Source organism: Ictalurus furcatus, chromosome 9 (assembly GCF_023375685.1).
Source record: "Ictalurus furcatus strain D&B chromosome 9, Billie_1.0, whole genome shotgun sequence".
In the NCBI taxonomy this organism is placed as follows: Eukaryota; Metazoa; Chordata; class Actinopteri; order Siluriformes; family Ictaluridae; genus Ictalurus; species Ictalurus furcatus.
Window position 1 is genome coordinate 18,930,298 of NC_071263.1, and position 12,760 is coordinate 18,943,057.

Consider the following 12,760-nt stretch of genomic DNA (forward strand, 5'->3'; position numbering starts at 1 on the left):
ATACTTATGATTTAGCCAAGACATTTACAAAAGATTTTTTGACCCCGTTCTATATGGCGATGTGGGAGACATGAAAACGAAGTTTTACTGCTTTGCAATTAAAGCAGAGGTCAGACCAAAACGTGAGTTAAATTCATCTGGTGGGAATTTCACCGAAGGGGAAAGGACATGGGATGTGAAAGACTGATTTTGCAATCACTTAAGCTTTGCTCCTACTTTACCTAGTCGAACTTTGATGTGCGGATTTGCAAACCTCGGTCTTGTGAGCCAGTAGAAAACAAAAAGATGATTTTGCATTTCTGTCTGGATAAACAAATTGCTCAATAACATAATCGCCGGGTAAAATGTAAGGTGTGTTGCTGTTAATATTTTCCTTTGGTATGTATCGCATAGGTCTATTTAATAATTGTCTCATATATATATATATATATATATATATATATATATATATATATATATATATATATATATATATATATTAATTATTATATTGAACTATTTTGTGTTCCTGTATGCATGATAGTTTCCTTTCTTGTCAGTAATAAAAGTACAAAAGTGAGGTTTTTAGGTCTGTATACTTGTTCTGTTATATAATATACTTTATTATTATGTGTAATATAATAAGGATGTGGACCTGAGTGCTGATCAGATATGCACTCGGGATTCTTTAATTCTGTAATAATTGGTAATAAATGGATAAAATGAGCTTTTAGACTGAGCTGGTTGCTTATAAATCCAAACATTTCTGCAGTTAAATATCAGTTCACCCACTCCATATTGTATCATTTATACTGTTAGCGTGGAGCCGTCCCGTCCACCAACATACGCTAGGGTTTTTGTGGTAAACTTGTGTTGTTGTTGTTTTTTTTCTCCTCTGCCTGCTCGGATTTACTTCTTAGGAAAGTTGGTAACTCTGTGTGAAAGCCAGTTGCATCGTGTGCGTTCTTTAAAATGTAGCTTTTGGCTTTGTGAAGATTGTTGTTTTTCCTCAGTTGCCAATTAAGAGAATTTCTTTTATTATTGGCAGTGATTTAGCACGAGAGGTCGAGCTTCACTAGTCTTGGTGAAAGCTTCTGTAAGCTGGTGACTGTTGAGCGACAGGAGAGTCTAATGGGTGTAAATTGACAACGGTTTAAGGTGGGGGGGGGGGGTTGGTGGTGGAAGAAATGCATATTGACACAGAACTTCCTTTCAGTGATGCTGCTCGCTGAAATATTCCAGACTAGCTCTATAGCAGTCCAACACCACTGTTTAAGTATTTTGTCATATTTAAGAGTTTGTGTACTTTGTGTGTTGCAGGTTCGCACTGGGTGATTCTCGGAGACCCCTGCACGAAACCGCCGCTCTCGTTGAAGACATAGTGCACACGCAACTCATCAACATGGTAAGCTTATTTAACTGACGTGAGATGCTTGATCACACGGTTTTTGTGGATATTTTCGGCGTCGAACAGCCTCGTTATTCTCTTTCATGATACTTTCGCTAGCATGCTTTTATGAGAACAACTGACGTGACACTCTAGAGCTGTTGCACTGCATGACAAAGTCGTTTTTACATTTTTGCATCTGGGAAATGGTTTAAGGCTACTCTGTAATTAAGTAAAAATAGTATCGAGAGCAAGCAACCTCGTTTCTCCGCTGCAGTACAGCAAGCATTCGGAAATGTCAGCCGCCTCACAAACTTTCCCAGCAGCCCTGCCCTGTGAAACGGGGCTCACAGTCACCCAGAGATACAAAAAAAATGGACAAAGTGAAGTAAATAACTCTGCTTTTTAAAGCTAAATGCTTTCATTGCTTACATAAACACCGTTACGCCCCTACATGCACCTTGTCATGCGTTTACCGCAAGCACATGAAAACGCTGACTGTAGTGGCCTTCAGCCTCCCTCATCAAAGAAACCTCATGTGAAGCAACAGCTCTGCTGTTTACGTAGGGAATATCATGGCCAGAAATAATTAACCTTCACTATATTACCCTTCGTAATGGTGGGATCAGTGCAGTCCGGATTGTCAAAAGAGAAACGTGTCAGAATTCCAAAGTTAGTACACCCGCAAAGAGTTATGTCCAAGACGGCCGAGCAGGCAGCCGTGACACACGCTGTAGTTTTAACCTTTCACCCCATAACTCCACGGTGCCCCGCCTTGCTACGAGGAGACAAGTAGCTCTTAACATTCATTGCTTTGACCTTTAGCCCACTGAGTCAGAGGGCTCTTAAATCAGGCCTCCGTGTGTGTGTGTGTGTTTGTGCACTGCTGGGAAAAAAGACCATTCAGCCCCTCCATCCTGCAGCTGCAGAACCCTGTCTTCAGGCTCCGCTTCTCATTTATGCTCTCCCTGTTGTTAAACACACAGTAGCTATTTTTTGCTATTGTATGTGTTTTGCGTGTTTCTGTTTTTCCTCTCGGAGCCAAACCACGCTATGGTTTCTGAAATCGCTGTGGAAAAGCAGAGTTTAATATGAAAGTGTTTCAGGGCTCCAAGCCCATGTCATATCGAACATCATATTTACGCGTCATGCTATTGTCCCGCTGCTGTACTGTGGGGAATTCTGGGACATCATGGCATCAACAGGATGGCAAACTCAACTTGGCTGAGTGATCACACTTGGCTTTTAGATTTGTGGATCTGATTCCAGCTCCTCTTGTGTGTTTCTCCTGAGATTAAGTAGGGCCCAAAAGTCTGTATCTATTGCCAAGAACTATTTCATTCCAGATACAGTATAAAGCATAATGCAAACTTCTACTCAGTTCATACTCCTTCTGTTTTTTTTTTTGTTTTTTTTTGTTTTTTTTTTTAAAGCTGAAACAAATCAATTCTTTGTAGTTGTTTGAGAAATCCTATGACATTGAAATATATTTGAATATCCTGTTGGAGCAGCATTTCTTTCATTTGTTTTCTCACGTTAATCCGATACTACAGCGAGATACTGAAGTAAAGAGCTCTGTGTGCTTAACCCTCTTATTATGTTGGGGAAAAAAAGTTACATCCATTATGTTATGGGTCAAAATGACGTAAATACACACAAAAAGCAGCAAAAGAACAGCTTAAAACAGTAAACCTTTAGTATGGCTTGTCTGAGACAAGAAATATTTGCATATAAGTTCATAGAAAGTAAGTAAGTTTTATTTATAAAGCACACAAAGCTGACCAAAGTGCTGAACAGGGTAAGAAAAAGTTAAATAGAAAACAGAATAAAACCAAATAGAGATAGACAATAGACAATAGTAAAAATTTGATTTAATCGCCTGGGTGAAGAGATACGCTTTCAGCCTCTTTTTAAAAATGATTGAGGGTGTGAGGCAGTGATGTCCAGTGGCAATTGATTCCATAAACAAGGGGCGGCAACTGAAAAAGCTCTATCCCCCTTAGTTTTTAAACGGGATCGAGGGACATGCGAAAGAAACCTATCGGAAGATCTTAAAAATCTGCTAGATGAATGTGATGTAAGACCTTTGAGATGAGAAGGAGCTTGATAATATATATATAATTATTATAATAATATAATAATAAACAAAAGCGTATTGTTTACACTTACATTTCTTCATTTAGCAGACGCTTTTATCCAAATGTGGAAATACAAGCAAAGCGATATATCAAGCGGAGAGCAATACTAGTGCTCCAATACAAGATTTATAATTTAGTTCTAGAAGAAGCAAAGTGCGTAGAGTAGAGGTGTAAGTGCCAGAGTAAGGTTTTTTTTTTTCTTTCTTTTTTTTTTTTAAAGGATATTGTGGGGTTGGCATTTTAGGGGTTAGTTAGGTGTTCATGGAAGAGGTGAGTCTTTAGCTGTTTTTTGAAGATAGTGACAGATTCTACTGTCTGGATTGAGGTTGGAAGTTCATTGTTTAACAACGCGCAACCACTGATTGAGTGACGCTTTGTGTAAGGAGATGTTTGTTTAACGTTTATGGAAGGAGTCTCCAGTGTCAGTGAGTATGTTTTCCACCACGGGAAACTCTTCAGGACAGCGGACCTCTTGTGTTTTTCGTCTTTTTAACTCTTAGAGAGAAAAAAAAAATCCTAGAGACACTGGTGAGGGAATGACTGTTTGTAAATGATTACAGTATGTGGAATGTCATTTCTAAAATGTAACTATAAATGGTTCAAATAAATCATTAGCAATTAGAAGAAGAAGCCTTTATTTGTCACAGTAACTCCATTCTACCTCGAGTCGCTATTAATAGCACACCACCCTGCCGTTGATTAACACACCCCAGTGTGTTTTATATTTAACGTTTTAATCGAAACAGCTAGAACCTAAGCTTTATTTGTTTTGTAAATTTAAGGTGTAAAAGGTTTCACATATGCACAAATGCATGTAAACAACATTTATGACATTAAAAAACAATAAAAATTCTTAGATCCTGAATAGTTTTGTTAACAGTTGTAATAAAAGTCAGTTCCTCAGACCTTTGAACCCGCTGTAAGACTCTTCGCATCTGTTTCGCTGTACAGAGCAGATGCCACCCAGGCCACGGATGAAGCTGCTTTCTTTTACCTCACATCCGGACGCGTGCACTTTTGTCTTGTTCACTTAATGCATTAATGTTAACTGTCATCTGCTCCGGCCATATTTTCTGACAGCGGCCAGTGCCAGACAGATTTATAGACGCGCTGGCTTTCAATCAGATGCGCGGAACGTATTGCATATTATAAATCACAGCACTTAAAAACTCTTGTGGAGCTGACTTGCCAAACATAAAAAGCCAGGACAGCCTAAAATAATTTACAGACTCCTCCCTGAGGACATATAACTCTGTTCTGTAGATCCAGAGATACATGGAGCACAGAGCGCATTAAACACGGGAATGATAAAGCTGTAACTAGTGATGCACCTTTTGTGAAAATTCTTGACCAAAAACTGAAATTTCAAACAAAAACTGAAAGCCTAACTTCAGTTTGGGATTTTCTTAATCATTTTATTCCTTTTATTCTTAATTTTATTTTTATTTTTTTCCCCAAAAAGAAGTTTAAATACGGAAGCTTTATCATCGGGTATGAATTGTTTATTTGTTTGTGATGTGTGAATATGCATGTGCATGATGCCGGTCAGGTCAGAGAGACACTGATCAGGTACAGACAGCAAATTCAGGGCTAGTTTAATTGTGAACAGGTTGCTGGAACAGTTTAAATAATAATAATAATTATAAAAAAGTAGTGAGTTATTTTATTTTTATGTTATTTAACAAGTAGTGCTACCATTTTTATCACATTTTTACTCTTTCAAAGTATTACGCTTGAAATTTTTAGGTGGCTAAAATTTTAGTGCATGTAACATATATACAGTTACCTCCTTAATTATTGGCACCCTTGGTTAAGAGGGGGAAAGTTACAAAAAACTGATTCACTGAACATATGACAGAAATCTCACCTTTAACGGAAGTAAAATTATTTTAAGTATAGTATACACTAAAGTACACTATACACAGAATTAGAGAGCATAATTCTAATTCTCTAATTTTATATGGTTGTTGAACATCCCATTCCAGATTTAATCCCCCCATTGCTGTTATAATAACCTACACTCTTCAGGGCAGGCTTTCCACTAGATTTTGGAACGTGGCTGTGGGGATTTGGGCATTCAGCCAGAAGAGCATTAATGAGGTCAGGCAGTGACATTAGACAAGAAGGACTGTTGCGTCAGCGTTCCAATTCATCCTGAAGGTGTTCAGTGGAGTTGAGGTCAGGGCTCTGTCCAGGACACTTAAGTTCTTCCACTCCAACTGTAGCAAACCATGTCATTCTAAATTTTGCTTTGTGCACAGAGGCATTGTCATGCTGTAACAGATTTGGGCCTCTTTAGTTCCAGTGAAGGGAAATTGTAATGCTACAGCATACAAAGGCATCCATACAATTGTGTGCTTCCAGTTCTGTGGCAACAGTTTGGGGAAGACCCACAAATGGGTGTGAAGGTCAGGTATCCACATACTTTTGCCCATATCTCTCATATCACAGCAAACCAGTGACTACATTTCCCATCCTGCACTGCGACCTACAAACATGGCCGCCATGGACTGCAATTCCCAGAACACTCATTCATTCTAAATCACGCACACCTGCATCCAATCTCACACACAATCACACCACAGTTTAAAAGGACTTTCTAGGCATTCACTCTTTGCGAAGTATTACGCTCAGTTGCCATAGTCTCTGTCATGTACCAAGCCTTTATTCATAGCTTTATGTTTCATGGTTTTGATCTGGTTCTTGTCCTCGTTAATTGAGTCTTGTCTTAGTCTAGTTTATCCTGTTTGCTGATCGCCTGACCATTTGCCTGTTTTGACCATGCTATTGTTTCAAGATTTGGATTTGTCTGCCTATATCTCCTATAATAAAACTCTTATCTGCATTTGCATCCGCCCTCAACCTCCTTTCATGACGATATCGTGTAAATAAAAAAACACCCTTAATTATTTCTGGGGTTTTTTCTTCTTCTCTTCCATGACTTCCTGTTTCAGTGAAGCATAAATATGAGTGGCCAAATGCACTTAGTCACTAATGAATATGGCATAGATTAGAGACTACACAAATAAAATGAGACAAAAGTGTGATTATTTTCGTAAAGGGAATGACTATTAAAATAGCTACACGTATGAAAATGTCCATATCACCTGCCTGTAAGAGGACATAAGTGTATTTAGTGCCAGCAGATAGTGAGGAGAATGGTTAGAGAGGCAACAGTTGGTTATACAGAAAAGAACCTAATCCCCACTGTTAAGTATGGTGGAGGACCTGTGATGATATGGGACTGTTTTCCACCAACAGCCCTGGGAACTTTGTTAGGAGATTTTAAATGAACTTCTAGCTACCTTTGCCAAGAAGCCACAGCTGTTGTGATTGCATATTCCAGCAAGATGAATGACCCAAATCGTACATCCAAATTCACATGAAATGCTTCCATAGAATCAAGCTTTGACATCCCAGTCAGGACCTAAACCCCACAGTAAGCTGTGAAGTGAGCCGAGTCTACAAGAATGGACCTCGGACCCTGGTGGACGTGGAGATATTCTGGATTGAGAAGTGTTTCATATTCCTTGCTCTTTATTCACCAATCTCATTAATTTTTATCCAAGAAGATTCAGGGATAAATAGTACATTGGCAAAGCAGGATGCAAAAAGTTTTAAATGCAGCGGTATCAATTGTTATGACACATGGTTTTGTTAAAAAAAATTTTAAATAAAATTAATCAGGTATTTTTGTTGGATATATTTACTTCAGTTAAAGGTGAGATTTCTGTCTAATTTTCAGTGTAATATTAAACTAATTAACCACAAAGACATTTAATCATATATTTTTTTAAAACCCTTTTTAAAACTCTTGATAAAGAGTGCCAATATTTCTGGGTCCCAGTGGTAATAGAACAACAGGCTTACAGTAGGGCTGTCTTTTTTTTTAATTATTATTATTATTTTTAAAATATTTCCTTTTTATTTATTTATTTATCTTTTAACCCCATCACTCTATAACTCCTCTGAGACAGCAGCTCTCTCATCGTCTCCGTCTCCTCCTCATCCACACTTGTTAATAATCTCTTCACTTTATTGTACCTCTTCAGGAAAGACTGCCTCTTTAGCATGGGTGCGTATGTAATACAACCCTATTGGATATTTATTTTCGCAGCACTATAAATATCTTGCGGCTCTCAGCAGTAAGCACTAAACAGGGCATGATGGCGATAACCCTCAATTAATTCCCTGTTTCCTCTCTCTCCTGGATTTATTATTGTTTGGAGAGGCCAGGTGTAGCCGTGCCGAGTGGACCATAATTGTGTTCATGCTACTTAGACGAAGACCACAGTGGTAATAAACCAAATTACACAATAAATCCTTCCCAGATGGCCTGCAAAACATTTCACACTGCTTTGGTGGCGGAGACTCAGAGAGTGGAGTGTATTCCGCCCACACACTCACGTGCACACAAATAAATGGCTTATCATTGAACACCTTGCGTGTTTTCACACGGCTTCATGCTTGAACTTTCCTAAGTGTTAGACATATGAAAAGAGCTAAATCTTATAAGCAGTAAAGCATTTAGATCATTTATTTAGTAGTGAGGCACTACCAATGATAGGGAGACAGCATGACAGGGATTTTTGTCTAGAGAGTTTAGAGATAAAGAGATAAAAAGGGACTGAAGAAGCAGTGTCTGGGACGGAGCATTTCATTATACATGGCTCAGACACTCTGTACTCTGACACCTCTGCTTCTTATCTAAGGTTCTTACACTTAATTGAGAAGGCTGCGGTGAGAGACCTGGAATAAAGACTTCCCGTATCAGAGCTGTTCACGTTTCTCAGGAAGCACTAACTGTACAGAAACAGTCACGAACGCTGACTCATTACTTTCCTGTGAAGCTTCATTTCTGTGGGGTGGCAAAGTATGAAAATGTTCAACTCAATGTTGTTCTCAATATTACACACACTTACAGTTTCACATTTTCGAAAGACGATTAACACAGTTTTTAACATCGTAACAGGAGCTACAAGAATATTTTTACGAATATTTTTGTGATATCATCTGTATAATATTGTACAAAATGACACTGTGGCAAACAGTTCACTATGCTAGAATTCAGTATTTTATTTAAATAGTCTAATATTAAGTTTATGTTGTATTAAGTCGAGTCAAGTGGGTTTTTATTATATAGTTTGTGTATATTGGAATGAAATGTCGTTTCTCCAGGACCATGGTGCGGCATATAACCATACAGCGGGACTGTACACACGCGATACTATAGAAGCCCATTTCTACCACGGAGAAAAAAACTTTAAAAAACTAAGGTCATTGCGACTTTGTATCTCAGAATTCTGACTTTATTTCCTGCAGTTGTGAATTTAAATCTTGCAATTCTGAATTTTGTTCTTGCAATTACAAGTTTGTATTGCACAATTCTGACATTTTGTTTGCACAATTACGAGTTCATATCACACAATTTAGATTTTATTTTTCGCAATTACAAGTATACATCTCACAATTCTGACTTTTTTCTTGCCATTTAGACCTCCACTTGACATTTAGTGAGTTACAAAGAAGGCACTGACAAAGCATCAGTCATTCTCTATAAGTAAGCTATATATACGGTAAGAGCAACACTCATCAGCTACAGTAGTCAAGACTAGGAAAACCAGACACTAGTGCGCGCTCGTTACCTAAAGTTAGTCACATTTCAGATACTGTGTCAAGGGGATGTTTAAATTGTGAGAAAAAAAGTATATGAACTCATAATGGTGAGAAAAAAGGTCAATATTGTGAGATTTAAACTCGCAGTTGCAGGAAATAAAGTCAGAATTGTGGGATATATAGTCGCAATTATCTTTTATTTTTTCTCCGTGGTAGAAAGGGCTTTCATAGGATACACAGTGTGAGACAAGTGCAAAAAATAATAATTATGCTTGTAGTCGAGAGAATCTCACCATTACTTGACTATGATGGACAGAGCAACTCTCGCAATTCATACACGTCCATTGTAAAGCTAGAGCATCGCAGATTGTCAATGCAAATACGTTCTTTAGCAAAAATGCTAGTGGATTGTTTAAAATCTGTATCCTGTGTTTATATATTTCTGTAAAGCTGCATTGAGACAATGTCCATTGTTAAAAGCACTATACAAATAAAATTCAATTGCTTTCCTCATCACAGGTCATTGCCAGTCGTAGTGTGTATGCAGGTATGCTGTCTAACCTTTTCTAACCTTGTGTGTTTTCTCCAGCATAGTTAAGTTGACAAGTTAATGAAAAAAATGAAAATCATTTTTTTTTTTTTTTTTTGCCAGTGCTATGATTTCTCTCATTATGCATGCAGTCTAGAAAGTACTATTCAGAATGTTCACCCTGAGATTTGAAGGCAAATGATGTAGTTTTGCATATTTTCCGTGGTAATGTTAAGAGATTGTCAATAGGATCCTTACACTGACCCCTAGTGCTTTTCACACACATTTCTGAGTGAGTGATGACTCCTAATACAGTATGAGTTTTGTAGGACCAAGCATCTTCACAATGAAATTCTCCTCTTGATATTTAATGTTGGTTTAAGACTAACAGATCAAGGCTTGCTTGCACGGAAATTCTGCTGTTTTATATTTGTGCACGACATGATATAACGCACATACTCCTGTAAGAGCCTGATGTCTCCGCAGACACACTTCCCACACTTCACACACAGCCCTACTAATGCTTAAAGAAAATGGACAGAATATGAGTAATTCATTCTTGTAATGTGTAGAGGGAGAGGGCAGTTAATTCAGATGTGCGTCCTCCCCCAGACGTCTGTAGTCGTCTGATTTCACCCAGAAACCCAAACAGCAGCGTGAAAAGACTTCACATTTTGCCTGCATGTGAAACAGAGTTCACTTGGCTGCTGCTTATAACGCCAGGTGCAAAAGTTGGCAGGCTCTGCTTTCATAGGCACTTATTCCTCTGGACGCTCTCTGCTTCCAGAGTTTCTATCAATCCCCCGGGCCTTGTTTTTTTGCTACGATGGCAATTTCATTATATGACTATTTTAACATATCCTACTGTTATAAATTTGATTAGGCCATGTGAAAATGACCAGCGCCTGTGTGGCTTATGCATAAAATTCTGAGTCTATTGTATGTATGAGCTTAATTACCGGCAGTCAGGTGGTAGAGCTTGTTCTTGAACCTCTTTACATTTAAGATGTAAAGGGGAAAATGCTTGTTAAATTAATGGCTCATTTTAAATCTGAACATTTTATATGCATAGCTTCCCTTTATCTTAAAGGGAATTTAAAAGATTTGCTTTTATTATTACAGATTTAATTCAGTAAGAAACCAAAAATAAAAAAAACCACAGTGTAATCCACGTTTGTGGCATCCACGTTTCCCTAAAACGACATCGTCGGCAGAATTTGAAATTCACATCTTCATTATATGCAGGACAAACATGAGAAGTCCAAAGTGTAATTTTTTGGATCAGGATGCTGGGGGCTGAATAAAGGAACTTTCAGCAGCAAAACTCTCCAGGCCTGTTTTTGTTTATATATTCTGTTTACTCTGTTACTTTTTATTGCATTTAGTCGCCTGTTTATCTTGTGGATTCTGCTTTCCACCTAAGAACCTGATGGGTGGTCTGAGTTAACGATGATCCAAATATATTTAACTTCAGATTTTTTTCTTTTTTTTTTCTGAGCCAGTTAAGAACTGCTGAGGGGCTACTCGAGTCCTCAGGTTGGTTTGAGTGTAATAGAAGTGTATTCATGCGCGTGGTCTGTGGTCGCTCTGGTTAGGAGGTTTTCTGCCAGGCCCAGACTGAAACGCAGCACTGCTGGAGCCACCCCGAGCCCAGACACACTCCACGGTGAGCGATCTCTCACCGGATATTTGGAGTCCAAATGGTTTGGGTTGTGGAAGCATGCCTGTCATCTCTCGTCCAGGTGCTCGCACTGACATACATCAGAGGTTTGCGAATGCCTAGATCAATTAGTCTCTGCATTGCCAAGGCAGGATAAATGAGGGGTGTATTTTGCTTGAATATATGTTCTCGGTATCCTTTTTCCACAGTGAGCGGGGAGCTTTACATCCTCGCTACCTGTGCGGTCTCATCTTACTTTGCAGTAACTGCTTGCTTTATCAAAGGCGTGTATATACATACATACACACACACACACACACACACACACACACACACACACATATATATATATATATATATATATATATATATATATATATATATATATATATATATATATATGTGTGTGTGTATATGTGTATATATATATATATATATATATATAAAATGTGTGTGTGTGTTTTTTTATGTCAACTTCGTTCTTATTTACACTGAGTCAAAATTGTAAAGTTCACACAATGACTACATATCATACACATTATTTGCAAATTCATACATTTTTATTAATGTAGCTGTCTCATGTCTCAATGTAGCTTTATAACCGTACTGTCAGGTTATTGAGGTTTAATAGTGTTGATGAGTGTAGTAAAGGTCAGTGTGTGCCAGACGGCGAGCGCAGCAGGTGCCTTCACCATGTCCCGTGCTTTACAGCGCAGTAATTCCCGTCTCACGGAGTCGAAAATGGGAAACACTTGTTTTATTTACCTAACTGGCGAGCTCTCAGGGACGCTCAGTTTCACCAAACATTGATAATGCTGCTTTCCAAACAACGTCATTAAACCGCAAAGAACAAGCAAAACATTTAATCAGTGCAAACGCTCTCGGAATTCCCGTTCCTCTGATAGCGAGCCCACTTTGATAATTTCTAACATAACTGTTTATGGCGAATGTTTTCACTCTTTTTTTTTCTTTTCTTTTTTTTTTGAAAGTGATATTATCAAACAACGAATCCAGTAGAAGCCCAAGTGAGCTACAGCTAATAAAATGACCTGTTACACAGATCCAATAAGCTTTAACAATTGAATATAAGCTGATCAAACAAGGTTACCTGTGATACAATCCAGACGCTGACACATGCAAAACATACACTAATTACGTTTACGCTGGAAACGTAATCATGTGTTTGAGTTGCCAAGGTTGATTTTAGAGCTATTTTTTATTTTTAAGGCTGTGCAGTTGAACAATCTGTCTCGGGAGGGGAGTTACGCAAACGTGAAAAGCCATCGTTTTCTCCTTTCTACGGAAATGGTTTAATTGTTGCTCACAAGGACGATGGGACTGGAACATTGCCCCGGTCTTCCGCTTACCTTTCCCCCATGTAATCAAATAATGGATTTCGTTTCAAAACAGAGCAGTAGCAGCTCCGAGGAAATTATGTTCAGCCGGTTTGT

General features: G+C 38.3%; 1 protein-coding gene across 5 annotated transcripts in view; it reads left to right on the top strand.

The window, feature by feature from the left end:
- supt3h (SPT3 homolog, SAGA and STAGA complex component) overlaps positions 1–12,760 on the top strand; it is a 92,935-nt gene that overhangs the window by 44,426 nt on the left and 35,749 nt on the right. For all 5 annotated transcript variants that reach the window (XR_008386846.1, XR_008386844.1, XR_008386845.1 and 2 more), the window contains exon 3: positions 1,300–1,384. Coding sequence is in view for 2 of the 5 variants with exons in the window: in XM_053633856.1 (XP_053489831.1) it covers positions 1,300–1,384 (85 nt within the window). In the remaining 3 variants the exon portion in view is untranslated. The remainder of the gene's footprint in view (positions 1–1,299; positions 1,385–12,760) is intronic.